This window comes from Chelonoidis abingdonii, chromosome 4 (genome assembly GCF_003597395.2).
Source record: "Chelonoidis abingdonii isolate Lonesome George chromosome 4, CheloAbing_2.0, whole genome shotgun sequence".
In the NCBI taxonomy this organism is placed as follows: domain Eukaryota; kingdom Metazoa; phylum Chordata; order Testudines; family Testudinidae; genus Chelonoidis; species Chelonoidis abingdonii.
In genome coordinates, this window is record NC_133772.1 from 132017306 (window position 1) to 132043356 (window position 26051).

The 26051-nt window shown below is 42.2% G+C and overlaps 1 protein-coding gene across 4 annotated transcripts in view; it reads left to right on the forward strand.

Moving 5' to 3' along the window:
- The first annotated feature begins 519 nt into the window (after positions 1 to 519).
- Positions 520 to 26051, forward strand: part of WDR20 (WD repeat domain 20) — an 83112-nt gene continuing 57580 nt past the window's right edge. For all 4 annotated transcript variants that reach the window (XM_075065689.1, XM_032777375.2, XM_032777378.2 and 1 more), the window contains exon 1: positions 520 to 820. In XM_075065689.1, coding sequence (XP_074921790.1) covers positions 557 to 820 — 264 coding nt within the window. In that variant the 5' untranslated portion in view covers positions 520 to 556. The remainder of the gene's footprint in view (positions 821 to 26051) is intronic.

Below are 26051 nucleotides of genomic sequence, written 5' to 3' on the forward strand. Positions count from 1 at the left end.
GTGGGAACGAAAACTGTGCATGGTGATAACAAGTTACCTGGGGGAATGACACTGCCAACCTAGTGCCGCAAGGATGCTGTTAAAAACCCTGCCCTGAACAATAAAATCGCCCTTCCCCTCACCCTTTAGAGTCCCAAACCCGCGGCATTAAGCACTACCCACCCCTTTCCCGTTGGCTTTGAACACCTGTCTCCCCGCAGCACCCCCTCCCCTTAAGACACTGTGCTGCTGGCCCCCCTCTCCAGAGGTCTGGCACCCGCCTGCTGCGCTGACGACCAGCCCTTATAAAAGCACTGGGTGCGCGAGCCCCGCTGTACCCCCTGAGCAGCACCACCCCTCGCTTGCCCGAAAGCCGCCCCTGTCCCTGCCTCTTCCCCACCAGGGGCCGCCCAGATGTCAGACAAGTAAGCACATGCGCAGACCGCAGTAAACAGGCGAGCCAGCTCCTCCCCCTTATCGCCTTTGCGGCCGCTCTCGGGTAGAGAGAGCGAGCGGCGGCGGCGGCGGCGGCGGCGGCTGCGCAGTGGGGGCACATCCGGGCACTGGGGCAGGATGAATGCTCCTTTCCAAGATGGCGGCGGAGGGAGGAGGGAAGGAGATGAACGAGATTAAGACCCAGTTCACCACCCGGGAGGGGCTGTACAAGCTGCTGAGCCACTCGGAGTACAGCCGGCCCAACCGGGTGCCCTTCAACTCGCAGGGCTCCAACCCAGTCCGTGTCTCCTTCGTCAACGTCAACGACCAGAGCGGCAACGGCGACCGGCTCTGCTTCAATGTGGGCCGGGAGCTCTACTTCTACATCTACAAGGGGGTCCGCAAGGTACCGGGGCAGCCGGGGGGCGGGAGAGGCCAGGGCCCCGATCTGCTCGGAGCACGAGGGGCGTGCCAGGGGCGAGCTGCTTGGCTTCAGTGTGGGCCGGGAGCCCTTCCTGTGAAGGCCGGGGAGCCGGAGGCCAGGCCGGGGGAGTGGGCTTTGCCCCACTAAGCTCACCACTCTTTAGGGGGGCGGGATCCCTCTAGGCGAAGGGTGGAGGTGGGAGCCCTCCTAGGTGGAGGCGCCCTGTGGCCGGGAACTGTACCTGTTTACATAGCCAAGGGGCTTGCGTGGTGTCGGACCGTGTGGAGGGAGACTCCAAGCCTGAGGTAGAGGTGTGATGGGGAGAGCCCTGAGAGGGAGGAGGACCAGTGTTGCGGGACTACCTAAAGGGCATAGGACTAGAAGTGACTTCTTGGGTTGTAGAGTCTAATCCCCTGCTGTGGTGGGCAACTCTGTCCTGTAATCCCAGTCATACATCTATAAAGCTACATTTAAAAACTAATTAAATTGAACAACCCAGAGAGTCATCACCAGCAGCTAAAGTGTGTTCCTATGCAGCCTTTTCTTTGGCTAGTTTGGGCAGGTTTGGTAATGGTATAGTAACTCTGGGCCTGTCTCACCTGCTGTTACAGGCTGAAGATTATGTGACTCCCTCTGAGGAGTGTTTGGTGTTAGCATAAGGCTGCCAAATCTCTGACAGGGTGGAGTTTTAACTTTATTTGGGTCATGAGAAAATTTTTCACACCTAGAGTGAAAAATTAGAGGTCTAATGTTATAAAGTGTGAACTAACCCCAGGACTGTCTCCAGATGTGTCCAGTATAGTGAGCTGAATCCTCTAAAGACTGAGACTTTACATTTCTAATTATAACAGCAAAAGCTTTTGTCATGAGAGAAGTACTGATGCAAAATAAGGCTCCCAACCTGTGAATATTTGGTGGTGCAGGTTTAATAGCTTGTGCATTAAATGGCTATTATACTATATTAATGGGCAAATTGTACCTACATAAATATATGTAATTGCTGTTTTGACTTTTTGGTGCTACTTGGTGCCTTACTTCCTGGTGTTTAGGGAGGCATTCTGATAATTTGCATCACCAAGTGAACAGGTGTCACTTTTAATGTATGTAAACATAGGCATAACCAATCTCAAAGTTTTATTGAGATATTATCTGTTTATCTTGGGTACACATGAACCCCCCTCCCAATTACTACAGTATGTGAGCACCTTACAATAGTTAATGTATATATTCTCTGACAACCTTGAGAGGTAGAGAAGAGTTGTTATTCCCACTTTACAAATAGGATCTGAAGCACAGAGAAACTTACTGACCTGCCCAAGGTCACATGGGAAGTTTGTAGCATAGCACGGAATTGGACCTGGGTTTATACAGTTCCAGATGAATGAATGTCCAAACCACTCTTTCTCTTGCTTGATAATTCATGTAAAATGTCAGCACTAGCTAATTGCTGAGGAGAGTTAAACCTACTAAGGATCGGTTGGTAATGACTAGCAACTGAACAGACCCAACTTGTGTTGGCTAATTGTATGTGTTTGTTTCATACACACATCTGAATTGATATTTACATAATTTAACTTAATCATGTGATGAGTCTTGATAATTTGGGGGTATTTTAAGTAATTGTGAATTAAATTTAAATATTTGGTATTTAAGGACTTGGAGTGATTGGTGTTCTTAAACAGTTATCTGCCTACTCATGTTAAATAATATTTTTAATACTTCAATTTTATAATCCATAGTAGTCTTTTCTACATAAGAGTCAGTGTGGATGATGATTCATACGGTTAAAATCTGTCCATCTTCCAACCCTTGTAACTGCTAGGAGTCTGTCGTCTTTGATTTAGTTTTCAGTACTGAATAATTGCAAACTTCTGCAATTGTTTTATTTAGAGCAGCTCTTAATGCAGCCCAGTTACAAGACGTGTGACTCTTACCAATCTGTTTTAGTCATTCGTTATCACACTTAAAGTAAAGAAAAATCTAGAGGCTGAAAATATGCCATGAAAATAGGAAACTGAGGAATTTTTAAGTGGCAACTTACAACTTGTAAGTCTTATATGCAATCTCCTAATAGCTTTTCCAATATCTTCGGTAAAACAGTATTTAACTCTGTCTTTGTGGGTGTAGCAGCAATTGAAAATTCTACTGTACCTACCTGCTGGATGTTTGTTTTGGGTTTTGAGACATATTATAAATGTTCTGAATATACTATTCTTACTTCAAATAATACAGTAAAATATACTCAAGTTTAGAATATAATTTGTGTTGGTCAAAACAAAGCAATCCAATCTTATCATTGACCTTCAGAACAGATGCTTTTAATACCATAATTACTAACTTCAGTTTAAAAAGCCTTAAAATAACAGCTGAAATATATTAAACGTATCCAAATTAAAGAAAATATTATAGATGAGAGACTAGAGAAGTTGATCTGCCATACATTCATAATGAATACAATATTCCAAATGTATCTAAAAATATTGATGAGCTTGAAATCATTATGGTCTGTGATTCTGCAGATTGGGGCCTGTGGTTTTGGCTCTCTTTGTGTAGAAAATTGGCACTAGCATAGGGAAGATTGCAGCTGACAGTTGCAGCTGTCAGAATGTTTAACATAATTTTCATAAAGAAAAATGCCATTTGTTATAAAACTTGCTACTGTTTCTTGCTCTGGTGTATAAGATAAGTGAGAGGAGAGCTCAATGATAGATTAAACTAGAAGTGTAGAACACTCTTAAAATGAATAAATATAAACTGTTGTAAACTTCACATACAGCATGCTTCTAAAGTTGTCTCTAGACTAAAGAACGTTTAGCCAATGCTAGCTAGGACTGATTAAAGTTGGCTACTTAGCTTACGTCTGTGCCAGGAAAACACCTTTAACTCAGTTTTAGCAAGTTGAACTGTAGTCTAGCTTCTGCTAGTGAACAGTGTTACTCTGAATTTACACTTGGAAGCAAGGCTTGGTTTTGTTTGTGTGTAGTTTGGCTTGTGTTATGTAAGCCTGACTTAAACTTTTTCTCCTGATCAATTTAGCTAGATTAGACCAGTGATTATAGTTCAAGTACTTTAAAATGTTAACTACAGCAAATGCAGGTTTGTATTTTAAAGCTGCAGTATAACTTAAGTTAAAAAGAAATTGTTAATTTTATTACCTCTTCCTGCCTGTTAAAGCAGTCTTTAAAAAGTCTTGTTACATTAGGTTCTGTTCCTGTTGAAGTTAGAGAAGGAATTGCCATTATCTTAAGAAAAAGCAGGGTCTTATTCCTCAGTTTTAGGTAACTACCTGCAGTAGGAACTTTTGCAGGTAAAGAACTTTTATTTAGTATGTACCATGCTTTATTTAACCATGAAAGAGCTAGCAACGTAAACAGATATTGCAGCGGCACACAATATCTTTGGGGGAACATATCGTAATAAGTTCATATATTATTGTGGGCCAAGCATATGTGTGACTGCTCTACCCCATGGGAGATGGTTCCACAACTCCTTCAGGAACTAAAACTGTGATTACAATATGAGTTATCACCTTAAACACCTCCAAAGAAGTACCACTCCCTGCAAAGGTACATATAAACTGGTTCAATGTGTGTTTCCACGCATGAGGAAAACAAAATATTTTTGGCTTTGAAAGGTTACATGTAAACTGACTCAAGGCTGCCTTTCTGAGCCAACAAATGGCTAGGACCTTCTGTCCTAGAGCCTCAACTTTTGCAGAAGAGTTGAAAAGATTTTGTCCTATCAGAGCCCCATAAGACTGGATGACTTCTGGTAAGCTTTTAGTGTGCATATAGTCACTCTTAGTGATTTTAATGTTTTCTCTGTAATGGTTTTGCCTTAAGAATAAAGATGCTTGCTTAGAAAGAGCTGTGTGATAACTTGTAACTGCTGCAAATACACTGTTTATAGCCCTCAGAGGGAAGGGAAAGCAAAGCACAGGTGCTGACCATTACGTGACTAGCTTGCTGGGGATATCACAGTGTAAAGCATGGAGTCATGCAGCCTTAAAATTCTGGTCTTGAGGGAGAGATGCAGGTCTCCACCTAAGAGAAGTGATGGCTGGGAGCCGGAAACTTTGAATGCGTGCCCTTGAGTGACCAAGGAGGGGGAATACAGGTGCAATTACTATGAAACTGTGACAACTGTCTGCACTGGGAACTTCTGCAGGTTATGAACTTTTAGTATGTACTATACTTAATTCAGCTGTGGAAGAACTTGGAAATATTTTAAATGTTTTGAAATCCCAATCTGAATATGACTCCAAATCACAACTCTAAAGGGTATTTATTCCTTTTCTTTGTCTGGCTGCTTCCACATCCCAAATCAGCTTTGTCTGCCATTTCTGTTTTGTGAATTAGTTTGTAAGTCTCTTTACCCAGGCCACTGAATTGTTTGTGTTGCTTTAGAGATGAATCTTATGTAAGAATTGGTATTCCTTGTGACACTGTGATGCTTTTTTAACCTGATTTCTTGACGGTAGAATCAGGAGTTGGGTCCAGTGTCTAAGATGATGTAAAAGCTTGGAATGCTGAGAGAGATTTTCAGTTTGGGGAAAAAAATCCTTCAAACTGCCTTGGAGGCTTTTCATAGCAAATAAGTAGGTTCTTACAAACTTTTTCTGTCAGAATATGTTTAGAAGTGAACTTGAGGAAGGTAGCAGGAAAGAATGAAATACTGGAAACTTTAGAAGAGCAGATGAGTTATATGCTAGCTATTTGACATAATGAGGCTTTTATGCAGTATTTTCTGTCCTGTTACAACAATCCAAAGCTCAAAAAAACCTGTTAGTAGATTCTAACCTTGTCTTAAAGTTAGATCCAAAGGGCAGTGGAGTGAAACTGTATTTTGGTAAGGAGAACTTAGGGTTGTGATGCAATGAGGTGTGGCCATTTTAATGAAATACTTGGCTAGTTAAGTATTCTTGGGAGTGCTAGGATGTTCCTGTGTCTTTTGTTTTCACCTCAGCTTCTGGACTCGGTGAGGCTAGTTATGTATAGCAATCTCCTGTTAAGATGAAAGCTTTTCTGGAGGTGAAGTCTAGAGTTGTTTTGAGACTGATCCCCTCTTTGGGTGAGGAGTGCTATCTGAGGCTCACTTGGGAGTGCTCTGAGTTGTATGTTTCCATCTTCAGAATAAATTTCTGTCTGAAAGGTGATGACCCTTCTCTTAGAGGTCCATACTTGTGAACTTAGCTGCTGCAGTAGTTAATGACCTTTCAGTGGTTGCTATGGTAGTGTGGCAAAGGGTTAAATAGTGGATGGGTTCTGATTGGATTGGCAAGTTCCTCTGTACCTTTATGGTGACCATGGGAAGACTAAGCAAGATATAATTTTTCAGGTATAGACCAGGTAACTGAGACTTGCCATAAGATACATATTGTTTGTGGACCACAGGGCATTCTTTGATAAAGATGTTGTTCGATTCATGTTTACAAGGTCAGAGGTGAATGAAATTAATGCCCTATATGATCTAATCATAGAAGAACTCTCCTGGCTTTGTACATATTACCAAGTTATAACTGAATTTAGCTAGGCCTTAAAGGCTAGACTTAAGCATTACATCACCTAACCCTGCTGCTCAGTGGAATCCTCAGTCCTGAGTTAGGCTCCCTATACAATAATGGGGAGAATAAGATGCTTAAGAAAAAGATTCACAAAAGCCAGGAAGCTGAGTGGTCAGAAGCCTAAACTAGACAGTGGGAAATGTTGAAGAGAGTGCTATAGCCTAAGCCCTACCATCCAAACATGCCACAGTTTCAGGGGAAATGCACCAGTTTTTCCTCTTCTGGGTGCTTGCTGTTGGTGAACCATGCATAAGGATTTCCAGCTCTCAGCCATCACCTCTCCTGGGTAGAGCTCTGCATCTCATTCCCTTCTGATGCGAGTTTTTAAGGCTGTACGGCTCCCTGATTTACACTGTGATTCCCCGCAAGTTGGACTGCCTAAACAGTCTTTGCTTTGCTTTCTCTCTAAAGACTATGACCAATGTATTGCCCACAGTTATGTGTTACTCCACAGCTTCTTCTAAGTTAGCACATTTATTCCTAAGGTAAATTAATTAGAGAAAACATGTGAAATCAATAAAAGAACCTACATGCATGTTAGAAAACTTACCAGAGGTAACCCCCAACTTTGACCTAGAGCTCTGGTAGGTTTTAGACTTCAGTCATTTAGTTTAAAGCCAGTAGGGACCATTAGATCATCTAGTCTGATTTCCTGTATATCAAAAGACACCAGCACGATCTGGCACCTGCACACTAAACCCAACAACTGAAATGTATTACAGTCTACTGGAGACTAGGCTATTATGTACCACAAGAAGAGAAAAGGAGACTGAAGTGCACCTTCAGAACCCACAACTGGGTTTTCCCTGTGGTTACAAGTTTATCTGCCTTAAATTCAGAACGAAAACAAACACTGGGAAGATCACCCATTTCTTTATACAGCTCAGGCCTTTGATCTTGACCTTCTGTAACAGCTAATCAACAGAGAGGGTTACCCAATGAAATTAATAGGCAACAGGTTTAAAACAAACAAAAGGACTTAACACAATGCAGAGTCAACCTGTGGAACATATTGCCAGGAGATGTTGTGAAGGCCAACATTATAACTGGGTTCAAAAAAGAATTCGATAAGTTCATGGAGAATGGCCAGTAGCCACTGATGGACCTAACGTAGTCAGGGACACAACCCTATGCTTTAGATGTTCCTCAGCCTCTTGACTGACAGATGCTGGGATTAGAGAAAAGGGAATGGATCATTTGATGATTGCCCTGTTTTGTTCATTCCCTCTAAGCAGTTGGCATTGGCCGCTGTTGGAAGACAAAGCCCGATGCCAACTCTGTCCACATGTCTATTCAAGTGACATCATCATAGGACCTAATCACATCAGCCATACCATCAGGGGCTCATTCACCTGCACATCTACCAATGTGAGATATGCCATCGTGTGCCAGTAGTGCCCTTCTGCCAGGTACATTGGCCAAACCAGACAGTCTCTATGCAAAAGAATTAATGGACACAAATCTGACATCAGGAATCATAACACTCAAAAACCAGTAGGAGAACACTTTAACCTGTCTGGTCATTTAATGACCTGCGGGTGGCAATTTTGCAACAGAAAAGCTTCAAAAACAGACTCCAACGAGAAACTGCTGAGCTGGAATTGATATGCAAACTAGATACAATCAACTTAGGCTTGAATAGGGACTGAGAATGGCTGAACCTTTACAAACATTGAATCTATCTCCCCTTGTAAGTATTCTGAGTCTAACTTTGACAATAAGAAGTGTGAGGACTCACAGTTTGTCAGACCACTCTGTTTTATTAGCACAGCGCTCTGCTAATACACCCAGATAATGTGAGCACCATACAAGACACAAACTATCTTATTTATACAGATAAAAGGGGGGAGCATTTAGCAAGATAACAAAGGAAGCAGAATCTGATAAGTTTACCTGGGCTAGCCATGCATATCTTATTTCCTTACTAACTATTACCGATCTTCTGTTAATGTTTCGCCATTAGCACCCTTGTTTATGCCTAATGTTTCTTTTCCTGGCACCTGTATTTCAACATTTCTTATTTCTGCTTAAAGGTACATACAACATTTCTTTAATCCATTCTTATTTTTACAATATAATTAATTCTACTTTCACATTATCAAACTGTCTGTACTGGGCTATCTTGATTGTCATGTCAAAAATTTTTTTTCTCTTACTTAATTGGCCTCTCAGAGTTAGTAAGACAACTCCCACTTTTTCATGCTCTCTGTATGTGTATATATATCTCCTCAATATATGTTCCATTCTGTGCTTCCAAAGAAGAGGGCTGTAGCCCACGAAACTTATGCTCAAATAAATTTGTTAGTCTCTAAGGTGCCACAAGTACTCCTCTTCTTTTTGTTGGAAAATAGGATCCTGGGCTAGATGAACTATTGCTCTGCCCAATTTGGCTGTTCTTATGTCCTCTCCTTGGGGGAGTAACTTTAAAAGACTGGGGTTTTGTATAACCGGAGTTGGGTAGTTTGCATTAGTGTCTCTGTAGTGATTACCCAGAAAGTCCATACTTGTCTGGCACATTTTCTGTGTAGTCTTTTGAACTTCCAGGTCTCTCATCTCCCTTGAGAGGTAACATACAATCTTAGCCCACTATAATAGATTAACTTAATAAAGTAAGGCCTTCCAAGGACGTTGCAAGAAATGGGCGTACCTGTCACAACACACAAACCACTCACTCCAAAAATTCTGAAACTGGTGACCCCAACTATCTTTTGTGTGGGTTAGGTGTGCTCAGTCTTCTGAGCTGACTTTTGTCATAGCATATTTACACTACAATTTTTTTTAAATGATTGTACTTGAGAAACAGTGGGTTCATGTTAAATGTTAAATGCTTAAATTAAAAATTGGCAAGCTTCAGAACTGTTTCAAGGTTGGGAAATGTATGTTGAAAATACTTTAAAATCTATTTAAATGTTTCATAAGTATCTCAATTACTGTAGTTATACTGTTTGTTATGGTTTAGGATGATAGCCAACATAGTGAAAACAGATGCTGACTTGAAACTCTTGTGCAGAAATGGTTTTAGAAGCAGATAGGTTAGGGATGTGACTGAGTTGTAAGGCAGGACAAAAGTTGTGGAAGAACAGAATTTACTATGCAGTTGAAATGTCATTGTCATAGTGTGAGTTATTGGAAAGAATGCTCTTTCATTGTGCAAGAAAGCAGTTCAGGAGGGAGTTAAATTACAAACCTAAAAGGTACAAGTTTCTAGACTTTCTGCAAATCTGTCTCAGTTTTGACTGTCCAGGTCGAAATTAGACTGACATTTTTCAAATTGGACTTAACCGTTTTGTCTTGACCCCCTGTGTCCTCTCGACAATGTAAATCCTAATGTTCAAGATTGTATGGTGTTGAAGAGTTCAGTAAGGGCCACAACACACAATTCTTGGCTTACTGATGTCTAATTTTAAGTATTTGGGTTTACCTAGTGAATTAAAAGATACAATAAATGCCAAATGCTATTCTGAACAAGAGCGTCAACTTCTTAAAATATAGTGCAGTGTACAAATTGCATGGGATTTACTGTGTGCGTCAGAATATAGACCTACCTTATTAAGCAAGAGGCGATGTCCCTGAAGATTCTCCAGACACAGAGCATAATTCTTACCCACTCCTATTAGGAGATCACTTTCATTAAGCTACCAAGTTATGAGTCTCTTGGGACATGTTTCACTTTGTAAAACTTTGAGAAGTTAGATGTCATTTTATATCGATGTTCTGTTATTACTGCTAGTTCTTTGCTAGAAGATGCTAATAAGGGCTCCACATACTAAATGTCTTAAAAAAAATCACGAGTGATTTGTGGATTTTTTTAAATTCATGTAATAATACCTTAAGGACACTTTGGCCTGCAACAAATGATATAAAGAAATACTCTTACTCAATAAATTTAAGTTATTTTCTTGTACTAGAAAACGTGGTGAGAGACAAAGTACAAGGAATTTTAAATGTGTCAAATTGTGTTGAAGGTCAAGTTTTTATTCTTTAGAAAATCAGTTTGGTTTTGTTTCTGCATTTCTGTGTAACATTAGTGCAGACTGAAGTTTTCCCAATAAATTCAAATGTTGTTTTTTTAAAGATAGTTCTGTAAAGCACTAGCTGGACATAGAAGCCACATAAACACTACTCTTAATCAGAAAGATTATGTATATTCATACTACCATGAAATTAGTGTTTTACTGCTATAGAGGGGTGCCAAACTAGTCCAACGGGACAAGAGCCAAAGGTATGATGCATCAGAGGCTGGGAGAACTGCATGGCTTCAGATCTGCCCTGCCCCACAGCTCTAGGACCATAAATAGGGCCCTACCAAATTCACAGGCATGAAAAAGGTTCACAGACCATGAAATCTGGTCTCCCCAACCCCCCAATGAAATCTAGTCTTCTGTGTGCTTTTATTGTATACTACACAGATTTCATGGGGGAGACCAGCATTTCTCAAATTGTGGGCCCTGACCCAAAAGGGAGTTGCAGGGGGGGATCTCAAGGTTATTTTAGTGGGGGTCACAGTATTGCCATCCTTACTTCTGCGCTACCTTCAGAGCTGGGTGGCCAGAGGGTGGTGGCTGTTGGCAAGGCAGCCAGTTCTGAAGGCAGCACTCTCCCCCACACCCCTACAGCAGCGCAGAGGTAAAGGTGGCAATAGCATACTGCGATACCCTTATTTCTGCGCTGCTGCCTTCAGAGCTGGGCTGCTAAAGAGTGGCAGGTGCTTACTGAGGGCCCAGCTCTGCAGGCAGCAGCGCAGAAGTAAGGGTGGCAATACCATACCACTAGACCTCTGAATGGATACAGATTTATACGTGTGGCGCAGATATCTGCGAACATAAATCAGTATCTGTGGAACTACAGGGCTCTCCTGGGAACCATAGCAGTAAAAGCAGCAGAACGTTGGGCTGTTGCTCCCAGGAGCCAGCAGCCTCCACTGGCAGCTCCATTGGCATGGCTATACTGCCCCTGACCCTGTCCACTGGGCGGGCACTATTCTCATCGGCATCTGTCCCTGGTTGCTGTAGTGTGTGCAAGTGGCACATGTGCCCAGACAGGAGCCGCAGACAGTTGCATGGCAGGGCTGGGGGTGGTACAGCCAGGCCGGAGGAGTTGCCGGTGCAGGGTCTGGCTCCTGTGAGCAGTGATCCCATCTTTTGCTGCTGCAGTTCCCAGGAGAGCCCTTCATCCGCGGGTACACATTTGTATCCACGCAGGGTTCTACATACCACAACTTCTGTGTTGCTGCTGGCCGTGGTTCTGCCTTCAGAGTTGGACTCCTGGCCAGCAAATACTGCTCTACAGCTGCCCAAGCGCAGAAGTAAGGGTAGCAGTACTGCAACCCCATTACAATAACTTTGTGATCCCCACACAACTCCATTTTGGGTCAGGACTCCTGCAATTACAACACCATGAAATTTCAGATTTAAATAGCTGAAATCATGAAAATTTTGATTTTTAAAATCCTATGACTGTGAAATTTACCAAAATGGACTGTGAATTTGTTAGGGCCCTAACCATAAACAACTGATAACTTTTCTAGTAACAACCTATTTTCCCTGTCTGCTCCTGTGGAGGCCATTCAGCGACAGGTATAGCTCAAAAGTACAGCTCTATAACTTGTTATAATCAAGTTCATTAGAAACACCTGCTCACTCAGGGCTAGTAGCAATCTGTAGGGGCCTGAGTGGGACTGAAAACTGCTGTATCCTTTCCCAGAGAGGAGGTGAGAGTGGGGAGCAAAACACCTGATGCAGCTACACTTTTCTGCAGGAGAGAGAAGCCAGATACAGGGTAACTGGAGCTACTGTCGTTTATCCTAGGGGGCGGGGTGTAACTGTGGTTGGGAGAGAGTAAGACTGAGAGCGTAAAGGGAAAACACAGGTCTGAAAGCTTAAGAGAATGGGAGGAAGGAGGTGTAAATGTATTGGGGGGGAGTTAATGTTAAGGACGGGGGGAGAGAAAGGAAAGAGTATTCAATGAAAACACAGTATTGATCAGCTAGGATAGAAAAAGTGCTGTGAAGGCAGGAGTGGAAAGGTGTCAAAAGCACAGGAGACATAGTAAAATACATTTAAAAATACTGAGATTGTCTATAGGGCAGTGTTCTTTCTAATTTTTCCCACACACGTACAGAATGAATTTTATGTGCACCAGTATGGAGGTGATGTGTGACACATCGCCTCCATATTGATGCACGTAACAAAACTCATGGTGGGGGTGGGGCCAGGGGTTTGGAGTGTGGGAGGGAGCTCAGGAATGGGGCAGAGGGTTGATGTGCAGGGGTGTGAGGGCTCCATCTGGAGGGGTGCAGTAGGTCTGGGCCAGGGCTCAGTTTGGGCTGGGGGAGGGATGCCCCTCCTATGGCCGCACCAGGCCCGGGGCTGAGCTGGGGGGGAGGGGTGTTGCCCCTCCCATGGCCATGGTAGGTCTGGGCTGGGGCTGGGTTGGAGCTAGGGGAGGGGGTGCCTGTCCGTTGTCTGCAGCAGGTTGGGGCTGGGGCGGGTTCCCTGGGCACCTGCACGATGCTTAATAGGCGGCTGCGCAGCTTACAGGGAACTTAGCTATAGGGTTATGGGATATGTTTGGTTTAGTTCTAGGTGTAAGTGGATATTTGGTACACAGTACAAATGTTAAATAACTGAAGTCTTGATGAATAACTTTTTTTAACTGAGGAGTTTGCAATATGTAACCTGTTATGGGTGTCTCAAGATCTAATTGTAGCAGAACTAAATTTTTTAACTTGAAGAAACTGTATTAGGTGTCATGATTTAGGCTAAGATTTTGTCTCCGATATTTTTAATAAAAGTCATGGACGGGTGATGGGCAAAAAAGAAAAATCCACGGAAGCCGTGACCAGTCTGTGACTTCTACTAAAAATATACTGGAGCAAATACAGCATCTGTGGGTAAGTGACTGTCTGCAGTGTGTGTGTTTGTTTGTGTTTGGGGGTTACTTGCTGTGTGCTGAGCTTGTGTTTTATCAGTCTGTTTGTTTGTTTTTTGGTTGTTTGAAGGACCATGTGCTGTAGCTGGCAGTTGGAGGCGGAGCTACAAAGGAAGGTTTGAAAGCTAGAAGCCTCTGGTAATTGGCTGAGCCTTAACCAGTGGGCAGGGCATTCACTCAGGCCAGGGCTTCATAAAGCTGTGCACAAGCGACCAGGGAGCTTTGCGACCAGGAGCTGCTAACAGGGAGTTTCGCAAGGGAGTTTGGAAGGGGAGCAGGAAGGGAGCAGGGGTCCCTTGTCGGTCCTATCCTTGACCCGTTAGTTCCTTGAAAACCTATAAACCAAACTACATCCAAAATCTTTCTCTTTAAAGCAGAGCAGAGCAGACAGGGAGCTGCAGACAGGGGAGTTTGAGAGGGAGTTTGACAGAGGGAGGCTTACGATGGTTAGGAAGAACAGCAACACCTGTGGCAGCACTGCTTCTGTCTCCTCCACCTGCACCTGTAGCCAGACAGAGCACCAGAGCAGGATGCTTCTACCCAGATTCTGGTGTGGTTTTGCAAAGACTGTAACATGCAATTTCCACTTACTGATATCCAGGCTGGGGGGGGTGAGGTGGCATCCAATGTGAAAGTACTGGTGGAATCTCTCAGGCAGCAGGTGGGAGAGCTACAGGAGGAGGTGGCTAGGTTGAGGAGCATCCATATCCACGAGCAATTCCTGGACAGTGTCCATGTGGAGACAAGCTGAGGTAGCTGTCCCAGTTCACAGGACTGCTGACACACCACTGGTGGAGGAGATGGCTAAGGGTGGACACTGGCAGCTGGTTACTTCTGGCAGCAGGCAGTGCTCCACTCCTACTGCGAACCTTCCCGCCGTGGTAATAGGTAACTGTTATGCTCTTCTTGATACGGGAGAGAAGGAATCACCCCCTACAGTAAAGGAGGAGAAGCCTCGTACCCCTAAGGCTGGGCGGTCTGCTGTCACCACTGAAAATAGGAAACGTAGGGTAGTGGTGGTCGGAGACTCTCTGCTGAGGGGGACAGAGGCGCCCATCCGTTGCCCTGACATTTCATCTCGGGAGGTATGCTGCCTGCCGGGGGCCCGTATCCGAAATGTTACAGAGGCATTGTCGAGGATTATCTGGCCTTCTGACTACTACCCCAAGCTACTCATCCATGTGGGCACAAATGATACTGCGAGGTGTGACGCTGAGCGGATCAAGAGTGACTACAGGGCTCTGGGAGTGCTAACATATGTGAATTGGGCTTATTGGGAGGGGTAGGTTTAGAAGATAAAATTAAAAAGGAGCAAGTTAAACAAATCCACATAGAAAACTTAGATGGCCTGTCAAGGCACCAGGCTGATGGAATGCATCCCCCCCTGGAAAACTCAAGGGTTAATAGAGGAGGTATCTGAGCTTAGCTATTATCCTTTGGAAAGTCATGGGAGACGGGAAGAGTTCCAGAAGACTGAGAAAGAAGGGCCTATAGCTGCCCATTATAAAAGAAATAAAAACAACCCCAGAAACTACAGACCAGTTAGTTTTTTAACTTCTGTGCCAGGGAAGATAATGGAGGGCAAGTTAATTAAACAACAATCTGCAAACACTTGAAGGTGTAAGTGTGATAGGGGAATGCCAGCATGATTTATAAGAGTAATTGTGTCAAACCCAATTGATAGGCTTTTCTTTGATGGATATCGAGTCTTGTGGGATAAGGGGAGAAGTGGTGGATGTGTATACCTTAGAACTTTAGTAAGGCATTTTGATTACGGTCTCGCGGCATATTATCCTTGATCCGATAACTAGGCACATACATTTAGATGGCTACTATTAGGGTGGGAGCATAACTGGCGTGCTGACCGTACTCAGAAGTAGTTATTAATGTCTCCCAATCCTGATGGGAAAGTATAACAAGTGGGGTTCCGCAGGGGTCTGTTTTGGGACCGGCTCTGTTCATATTCTTCATTAACGACTTAGATGTTGCATAGAAAGTACGCTTATTAAGTTTGCAGACGACACCAAACTGGGGGGATTGCAACTGCTTTGGGGACAGGGTCAAAATTTCAAATGATCTGGACAAAATTGGAGAAATGGTCTGAGGTAAACTGGATAAAGTTCAATAAAGACAATACAAAGTGCTCCACTTTGGAAGGAACAATCAGTTTCACACATACAGAATGGGAAAGACTGGTCTAGGAAGGGTATGCAGAAAGAGATCTAGGGGTCATAGTGACCACAGCTAAAATGAGTCAACAGTGTGATACAGTTGCAAAAAAAGCAAACGTGATTCTGGGATGCATTAACAGGTGTGTTGTAAACAAGACACGAGAAGTCATTCTTCCGTCTTACTCTGCGCTGGTTAGGCCTCAGCTGGAGTATTGTGTCCAGTTCTGGGCACCACATTTCAACAAAGATGTGGAGAAATTGGAGAGGGTCCAGAGAAGAGCAACGAAGATTAAAGGTTTTGAGAACATGACCTATAAAGGAAGGCTGAAAGAATTGGGTTATTTAGTTTGGAAAAGAGAACTCAGAGGGGACATGATAGCAGTTTTCAGGTATCTAAAAGGGTGTCATCAGGGGAAGGGAGAAAACTTGTTCACCTTAGCCTCTAATGATAGAATGAGAAGCAATGGGCTTAAACTGCAGCAGGGGAGATTTAGGTTGGACATTAGGAAAAAGTTTGCTAACACTGTCAGGGTAGTTAACCACTGGAATAAATTGCCTAGGAAGGTTGTGGAATCTCCATCTCTGGAGATATTTAAGAGTAGATTAGATAAATGTCTATCAGGGATGGTCTAGACAGTATTTGGTCCTGCCATGAGGGCAGGGGACTGGACTCGATGACCTCTGAAGGTCCCTTCCAGTCCTAGAGTCTATGAATCTATGGGGATCTGGAGGTCCCCACACTGCCTGACTTGGGGCTGCTGCACACGGGCTAGGAGCCCATGGAGCAGCTGGGAGCTGCGGGGTACCCTAGCTGCCTGCATCTCTGGGGGTCTAGTGGGGGCTGAGAGCTGTGGGGTGCCCCCACCTCCCCTGTCAGCCAGGAGCTACAGGGTACCCCTGCAGCTTCAGGGGCCCAAAGTGTCTGGGAGCTTGGGGGTTCCGCTGTGGCAGCTGGGAGCTATGGGGTACCCCTGTTGCCTGCAGCTTGGGGGTTCCCCCATGGCAGCAGGCACCTCCAGAGGTGGCAGGGGTACCCCTCAGCTTCTGACCACCACAGGCAGAAGTCAGAGGTCACTGGAAGTCATGGATTCTGTGACTTCCGCAACCTCTGTGACTAAATCATAACCTTAACCATGAATACAACAAAAGCTCCATCTTTTTCACTTCCATGACAAATGTGGCTTAATTTTTCATAAATTATGGTCTTTGTAATCTACTGAGCAAGAGTCCTATGAATTATAAAAGTCTGATACTAAATGTCCAGGTGCATGTAGGAGAGTTACCTTTTAAGTTTTAAACTGTTAGTTTGAAATCATTTTTATAGTCTCTGTTTTGAAGTAAGTTATCTTGCTGAAAATGTGACCTTGTGACTGCATTTTGCTATACATTTTTTCACTTTGCCAGTATTTTGCCTTAACTTTTGCATTATGGACACCAGTCCTCTAAAGATGTGTTAAATAACTTAAAAATTTCATTGCAGCCTCATGCATAAGTTTCAGGCAAGTGTTCAGTTACATAATGCAGTGATCTGAAAGCTTTTAGGGGTTCTTGAACTGGGGGTCATGACTTCTCGAGGTCATGAGGTTATTACGTGGGGGTCACGAGCTGTCAGCCTCCACCACAAACCCTGCATCAGCTCCAGCATTTAGAATAGTGTTAAATATAAAAAATGTTTTTAATTTATAAGGAGAGATCGCACTCGGAGGCTTGCCATGTGAAAGGGGTCACTAATACAGAAGTTTGAGAACCACTGTGTTTAACAGCTTGGTTTACTAGGTTAATTATTAACTATAAAAATAAATTAAACAGCGTGTTACACCTCTACATGTGTTGCTAGACTGCCCCTTTCAGATTAGGACAGAAGTTTATTAGAATTAACGTAAATAGGTTTGTTACATTTTACTAACTGTTTCTAAGACTTCATTTTGCAGAACTAGAATTTTTTGAGTACATGGAGCCTTTTCTGATGATGAGATGAGCTAAAGCACTGAAGTAAGAAGTTACTTACACCCTGACAAAATGAAAGGTGCATGCCAGGAAAGGTTATATTCAGGAATCAGGCCCCACTGGGATTCACAAAACCCGTGGTCAGCTACCCCTGAATTGTGTAGATGCATAAACTTGCTCAGCACTTAATTTTTTTTTTCCTGTAAAAGTTCCATAGGTACCTGTGTTTAAGCCTCTAAGCATGTGTGCTGCAGCCCCATGCCAGGCATTTGAATGGCTGAGCCCCAGAGTGATACACAGGGCATTCATTCTTTTGCCTGTGGGGTTCCAATCCAGTAAGTATACTCATACTTTGCCTGCTGGATTGGGTCCCTATAGCAGAGCTTGCACGAAATGGCCGGGGGAGGAAATCCTTCCTCATAACTTCTAGCCAAGTGCTTAGGATTCTCACCTGAATTGTGGGAGACCCCTGGTCCAACTCTCACTCTGCCTTAGGGGAAAGAAAGATTTGAACAGAGATCTGTCATCTCTTCAGAGAGTGTCCAAAACACTGGGCTATAAGCTATTCTGACATGGGGCTTTCTCAGTCTCTCCTGTTGAAACTGTTGCACTGTAGATAATAGATAAATTATAAAATTCTGAGTCTGTTACCTTTTAGGCGAGTTCCCTAGCCTGAGCAAACTATGTTGTACACTTTTTGAAACCCTCTAGGAGAGAGGACAATGATGCTGAGTGTAGGGGTGAGTGAAAGCTTTACAACCTCACATGTGCTAACTTACCATTCCCACTTATTGCTCTAGCATCAGCTGCAATGATGCATACAGACTTTTAAGTAATAAATACCCATTTGAAGTTAGATGGCAGTACTGTGTAGCAATGGAGTATTTGTCAATCCTATTCTATGTATGCTGTGGCCTGGAGCCTTATAATGTCATGTATCAAAATATTACTTTGTAGTCTTCATTACATCTACATAAACTTTTAAAGGGTTTTTGGTTTTAGTATGGTACTAGTAAATAGTGTGGCTGTAGAATTCAACTGCTCACTCACCACTAAGTTTTAATGCAGTAGGACACTTCTAACTTAAATTGTTCAGAGATGTATTTTTATATGAAGCTTATGAAAGGTGATGTGGGTCAGATCAGTGGTTCTCAACCTATTTATCATTGTGGGCTGCATATGCAGCTCTCTGTTATGTAGGCCACATCCACACACTGTATATACTTACCTGTACATCTGTCCCCCCTCCCTCGCCAGAAAAAGTTTTTAGTATTTGTTATGTGACGACAATACAGTTCAAATCAATATATCGCCTTTCATTTCAACACTGGCAAATGTCTAAGAGCATTTTAAATTAGCTAGGTAAGTCAAAACGTTACCTGGTAAAATTAATTTACTATAAGGGTGGCATGGTATGGTGTACTCCCACCCTCCCTTCTGTGCTGCTGTTGGCGGTGTGGCTGTTGGCGGTGAGCACCCAAAGAGCGTGGCTGCAGAGTCCCAGGGATTGCAGCCCAGCACTCACCCCCCCCATCCAGGGACTGTGCCCCAGTATCTACTCCCATCCAGGGACTGCCACCAGTGTGTTCTCCATGCATCAGCTGTACCCCCTTGCTGCGCCCCAGCCCCCCTTGGCTGCATGTAGCTCAGCAGGCATCCTGCCTTGCCCACCTGCTGCTGTGGTCCTAGTGCCAAGGAGCCTGCTCCAGCCAGGGATCCTGGACTTGCGATCCTGTGGTGTTGGAGGAGCTGAGCACCCTGGCCTCTTGCTGATGCTTCTGGGCCCGATCCTGTGCCACTCTGTTTTCCACCCCCCCACCGGTTCTGTGCTGGGGCAGGGCCCTCTGAGGATGTCACATGGGTCACAGCTGGGTGCTGGTTAGGCCACAAGTGTTCCATGGTTTGAGAACCTCTGGGTCAGATGGATACTTAAGAAATTACCGTTCTGTAATTGTTTTTTCTTATGTTCGGATGCAAAAACCATCTACTTCTATCCACATCAAATTAGCATATTACACTAACCTGCTTTTCTTAACATGATCAGCTGAATTTTGACTCTTGAACAAATTTGCATATACCCAGATGACGCAAAATGTATATGTTAAAAAGGCTCTTCATTTGCAGTAGTGACTTGTGGGTGCAGGTGTTAAAAATTCACTTACTTGGTGCAAGTAGGAAGCTTTCCCAGATGAGTTAGACAAGAGTTAAGTCTTTCACATCCATTTGCCTAACATGGGTTGCAAAACTGGGGCCTCTTCCTAGTTTAAAAAAAAATATATATATTAACAGGTTCATCTCCCAATCCTGATGTATGCCAGAGGCTTCTAGACATATCTTCTAATTAACACATATCCGTCCATTGTTGTATCTGGTATTAGGTCAACCCTAGTTCTGGCTGGAGATCATTGAACACTGCTTCCTTTGTAATAGCTTCTTACTGATCTTGAGTTGGTCAGAGGATTTAGTACAAATCATCGTAAAGTGGAGTGAAGGAGGCTGCTAGTGAGAACTGTCAGTGCTCTGAGAAGCCTAGTCCCCTGCCATCATAAAGTGCTGGAAAAGGTGAGGCTGCTTTAGTGTCTACTCATGTGCTGTCCCTTAGTCCTGCTTTGGCGCTCCATTAAAATTTTTTTTTTATTTCGTTGGTTGTTTTTGCATTAGCCCACATTTAGTGTTTGACAGATTTTAAGCTCCATGTACTAACTGCTGGAAGGAGAAGGATCTTGGGCCTAAGTCTACACTAGAAACTTTTGCTGCCATAGTAATGTCGGTTATGAGTGATTCTTTTTGGCAATCTTTCTGTGCTGGCAAAAATTATAGTGCAAATGATTATACTGTTACAAAAGTGCTTTTGCTGGTGTAAAGGAAAGATGGTTTGGTGATTAGGGCACTAGCATTGTACTTGGGAGACCTGCATTCAATTCCCTTCTCTGCCACAGACTTTCTGTGTGACCATGGGCAAGTCACTTAGCTGCTCTGTCCCAGCTGTGAAAAAGGGATAATGTTCATTACCCCCTTTGTAAAGTGCATTGAGATTTACTGATAAATGTGATAAGAGCTGGATATTAATTTCACTCAGCTGCTGTTTGGCAAAGCTGTGAGCAGCCGCAGAGGTACCGGAGCAGTTGGGTTGCAGAATTGGGAAGACAACACTGCTTTGTGTATGTACAGTTCTTATTTGGAAGACTTTCTTGAAGGACTAAACTTCATTTTTAAAGCTTTAATTTTGCAGATGTTGGCTTAGCTTCTCCCCACATTTCCCAGGAAAACCTTTCAGCTTATTAATGGTGAGTGGGCAAATGGATTTGTTAGGCACCAAGTACATAACCATTGCGGGAGGAGTAATTCCAGTGCCATCTTTTGTTATTTTGTAAAGAGAAATATAGAAATATAAAATTATGCTTTCTGCTGCTCTTGTCTGCTGCTCTGCAATTTACAACTTATTTTACTTGAATGCAGTTCTGGCTTTGATTACAAGTAACAAACATGTTGGGTGAAAGTAAAGGAACAGTTCTGTATGTTGGGAGACCTGGATTGTATTTGAGTGAGACTTTCTGCCTTCCATTTCTAGAACTTCTAAAATAAGGTTCTGACTTCCAGTTAATGAAGTGTTTGGCCTGTCCGACATAGTAGCATAGCTCAAATATGGTTAGTCCCAGCTACTCTACAGGATGAATGTGTATTGTGGCCAGGTCCTCAGTACGTGTTTTTGCAGGTAATCTCTTTGTCTGCCTCAGGTTCCTGCTTGTAAATACTCTCATTTTACTTGCCACACAGGGATGTTAAGAGAACCTTTTGAGAGACATGGAAGGAAAATGGTAGAAGTGTGAAGTAACATCAGTACAGCAGTTGGCAGTGTACAATATTGCATCTTTTCTGACTATGACCAGATATGGCTTGGAGTAAAAGCATAAACCAGTTGGGCCTCGTTTTTGGTATTGAAGTAGTGGCTCCTTCTTGGCAGATATTTTATTTATTCAAACTACTACTATCAGACTGTTTTAGACTTCTGGAATAACAGGGAATTAAAGTTTGTTTATAGAATATTAGTAATAATCTGATTTTTACACTTGTATTTTTTTTAACATGCTGCAATATGATGGAATTATTTGGGTTGGGTATGTGTAAGAGAACACCAAAACTCTCTGGTATTCCTGTGAGTCAGTAAGATCTAACAGTCCGAAAAGATCCATGTTTACAGTATAGTGATTGGTTCAAAATCAGAAATTGATTCATACCGAGTTTAGTAATGAAGAGAATATAAAGTGATTATCAAGCACTGTTATAATGGAATAAGTTCTTATAGCAACATCAGATGCATTACAGAGTACAGTTATGCTGACTGCTTTGTAACAGAATTTCCCCTTCACAAATATCAAATGTATGCTGTCAGATTAAAATGCTCTATTTTATTATAGCAATAGATGATACTGAAATCTTGAGCTGGTTTTTCTGGTAAATTTCTGTTGTGTATTCCCTTTTTTTTTAATCATATATCAAAGTTTTATGCCTAATCTGTGAGCTCTTTGTGGTAGGGACTCTTTCTTGAATGTCTGTACAGTGCTTAGTACAATGGGGCCTTGATCTTTGATTGCCGTTAGATATTTCTTCAGTACAAATATATAGTTCAATTCCATCTGTGGGGAGTTAAAATTGGTCTGACTTGAAAAGAAATATGATCTTGCAGTCAGTTTGTGGATTCCCATTAGTATGAGGCTACTGGAATGTATTTTAGTGAACTGCGTAGCTTTGTTTATGCTGACTGATATAATGAATTAATATGGCTTTAAAAATGTTAATTACACAATGCTTAATTACTTTTTTCTGAAATGTCAGGATATCTGTAAAGAGGGAAATATTCTTATTCATTAGGCTGCTCAGTTTCTTTACTTAACATTTGAAAAATTTCAGATGAACTGCAATTTTGTTTGTCACAGATATTTTAAAGAATTACAGACCAGTAGAATATTTCTAATATCTGGATAGTTGTAAAATTAGAGCAAAAGAAGTCTTCTAGCACCAAAATTGCATTCTAGCATGCTTACATTGTTCCTTAACAAATTGTCTTAATTTTGTGTAATATATAACTAAAAAAAACTATATATTTTTGGGGGTGGGAGGGGAGAATCATATGAATTTCTCATTATACACTTGTACTTTGATATAGCGCTGTCCTCAGGAGCCAAAAAATCTTACCACGTTATAGGTGAAACTGCGTTATATTGAACTTGCTTTGATCAGCTGGAGTGCGCAGTCCTGCGCCAGCCCCCCCTGCACCCAGAGCACTGCTCTACCGCTTTATATTAGAATTCATGTTATATTGGGTCACGTTATATCGGGATAGAGGTGTACTTAGCTGTTGGCTTCTGTTGTTTGTAGTCTCCAATATCTACCCAGTCTATCTCTTAAGGATTGAAAACCTCCAACATCCTGATACTGCTAATCTCCTATGTAGCAGTTTTCATATGTTTCATAAAGCCTTGTTTTCCTGGTATCCCAAGAAAGAGAACAGCATATTCACTTCCCATCGAAATGTGACTTTTTAAAAAGTTTTAGAGAAGAAATAAACTGGCTTGTAACTAGCAATGGCTTAGTTTATCTACTAAACTTTGCACAGCACAGGAATGAAAATTTGCATGTATTCAGTTGTTCAGCAAATTATGCTAAATATAATGCTGTGTTTGGTACTATATGACGAGCTTAACAAAAGTCATAAGTTGTACAATACAAAATATGTAGTGGTGTGTAATCTTCATAGAAGATGGCAGATGGTCTTCAGTCAGTGGAGTTGATGTGCAGATGTAGCATGAACTTGATTTCAAAGGTGAGCAGAAGCCATTGAAAAGAGAAAACTGGAAAAATTTGAGAATGACAGGAGAAGGTGAAAGGGAGAAATTGTATGAGAGGTTAGAATAGCTAAAGGGAGAACTATTGACTGTGCAAAGATAATAGCAGTGTGGCTGAGAGGAGAGGACTAATCCAACAGGTCAAGTAACTTTTGTGTGGGAAGGAGATCTTCGTAGACTAGATGCCTTGTGAAATAGTCAGATGGCGTTCAGTCTGTGGGATAGTTGATTGTCATGCTGAAAGTAAATAAACACCATTTCCAAACTGCTTCATATTTTTTGGCAATATAAAAGCAGTTCAGCTGCCTTTGTTTAAATGAGAAGTGCAGCTTGTCAAAGGCAGCATTCATTGACAAATCTTAACAGTAGTTGTCCCACTAGTTTTACTTGTGTTGCCAGTGAATCTTTCATACTAATGTGGGGAGGATGATCCAATTTAAATGTTAGGAATTAAACTACTTGTTTTCACCTGAAAACATTTTCATGTCACTTTTGTTGACCAAATGAACTAACTAGTCAAGAATATTTGCAGAACTATATCAGAATACTTGGTTTAGCTGGGATCTATTTGGCATGTTTGCATTGACTTGTTTTCCGTAAATCTAGTTCATCTTGTTTGGACAGTAACTTATTCACTGTTACATAATACTTTGAGAGGGCTGGCACTTCTTCCCTGGGAAGAGAGGCTGGTATAAGTGTAGGGGGTTGCATGAAAGAAGGTATGACTTCAGGAGTGGGAGGAGAGTAAAGGATCCATTGAAAGGTTGGGTGGAATGTAGGGAATAAGAGTAGGGTGAGAATTAATACACTCTATTTCAGAGAGGAGAATCTGCAATACCCATGTTAAGTTTCTGGTTTTTGGGTAGCTGGGAACAGAATTAAGATGCAGTTCAAACTTTAAAATTACCTTTAAGCTTATTGATCAAATTTCTATGGAGTAGTCTAGGGGAAAATTCTAAATCTGTCAGAATCCACTTTATTGGCTCACAGAAATGGTATACTTTTCTTAATTGGAGGTTGTAAAGGAACATACTACAGTGCATTCCAAGGATTTAAATAATAGATGAATGATGCTCAAGTCTATTTAAATGGTACATGTGGTTAATTGTAAGTAGTATTAGTAAGCGTAGTTCATACTTCCAGACATCAGTTGACACCTGTAAATATTGCATTGTTGTGCCACCTTCTCATTTCAGGCTGACAAACTGTAGTCTGCTCTATACAGCTCTGATTTGGATTGTTTCCTACTTCAGCTGTGTTTTTACATGGCTACAGCAAAAACTGGGGCTAGTTTATGCAAAAACATCAACAACAAACCCTTCTTCACTTCCTGTTAACTCAAAAGACTGCAGGCATTTTCTTCAGACTTCCCGTCAAATCACTTAAGCAGAGACTAAGGCCGTGTCTACACTACCATAGGATTATGCACCTGCGATTGATGCCCTGGGACTTGATTTAGCAGGTCTAGTGAAGACCTGCTAAATCTATGGCAGAGCACTCTCTGGTCGATTTGCCTTACTCCTCTCGCTCCCGGAGGAGTACTGGAGTTAATGGGAAAGCATCTCCTGTTGACCCAGTGCAGTGTAGACACCACAGTAAGTCGACCTAAGCTACATCAACTCCAGCTATGTTGTTATAGCTGGAGTAGCGTAACTTAGGTCGACTTACTGTGGTAGTGTAGATATAGCCTAAGTGTGGAAAAATATCTGTCCAAAAGGCGAATGGTTTAGAATTCGGAGCATGTGAAAAAGGAGGCAGGGGGTGTAATAGAAACTTTCAGTCTTAGCTGTAGAAACTGCAATAGTTATGAATAAGACAACTTTGCTACTATATGTAGTTTATTTAGTGTTTCAAGAGATGAAACTGATGATATTGGATTTTTTTTGTATGAAGCAAAATTGAAACTCAATTCATCTCAACTTGTGTCCCTACATTATAGTCTGATACAATTGCATGAACAATTAATGCTGTTATATAATCCAGTGCTTGGCCAGTAAGTTGATGTTTAGGTAACACTAGACCTCGTTGGTCTGAAACTTTCACAATGAGGAGTGGGAACTGTAACTCTTTTAATTTAAAATTCTACTACTCCTGTGTTAAATCCCTGTCTACCCTACAATTTCAGGGTGAGTTTCTAACTAGGTAGTGGCTTTGTTGGCTCCAAAAATAATTTTGTTTCAGGGCACACTGGCCTGGTCTATGTTGACGGTTCTTGGGAAATTTCTCACTAGTGTTAAGAACAATGGAAATATTAATGTGAATTGGCCGCTGACTAGAGCTGTGAGATTTTCTGGAAGAAAGCAAAATTATTTTAATTCTATTACTTTGAATATGTGGAATCCTGAAAAGATTGGTAGGTGTCTGTCAACTAGTCTCCGCTGACTTCATCTCTGAAACAAGTTCTTTGGTTATAATGCAGTTGGGGTTTTTAAAAATTCCTTGGAAAACTTCCCAAGGCTAGACACAGCCTATTCTTTCTGCAAGGCCAACTGCAGTGCACCAGGGATCTTTGAAAATCTCCCAGAATCCACTGCTTACTGAGCTATGCCTGGAAGTGTGGTATAGATGTCTGGAGAAGTTTGGACCTGATATGGTTAGAGTGGTGCTATAACAGTGTGGATTCACTGAACAGTATGTGCTTTAACTGATTCTATAGAAGGTTCAATTAAAAATGGATAACATGTCTGTTGTAAACATGGCTTTGGATCTAGTTGAGACTGCCACTCTGCCATATTGCAACAGGTGCAGTCAGCATT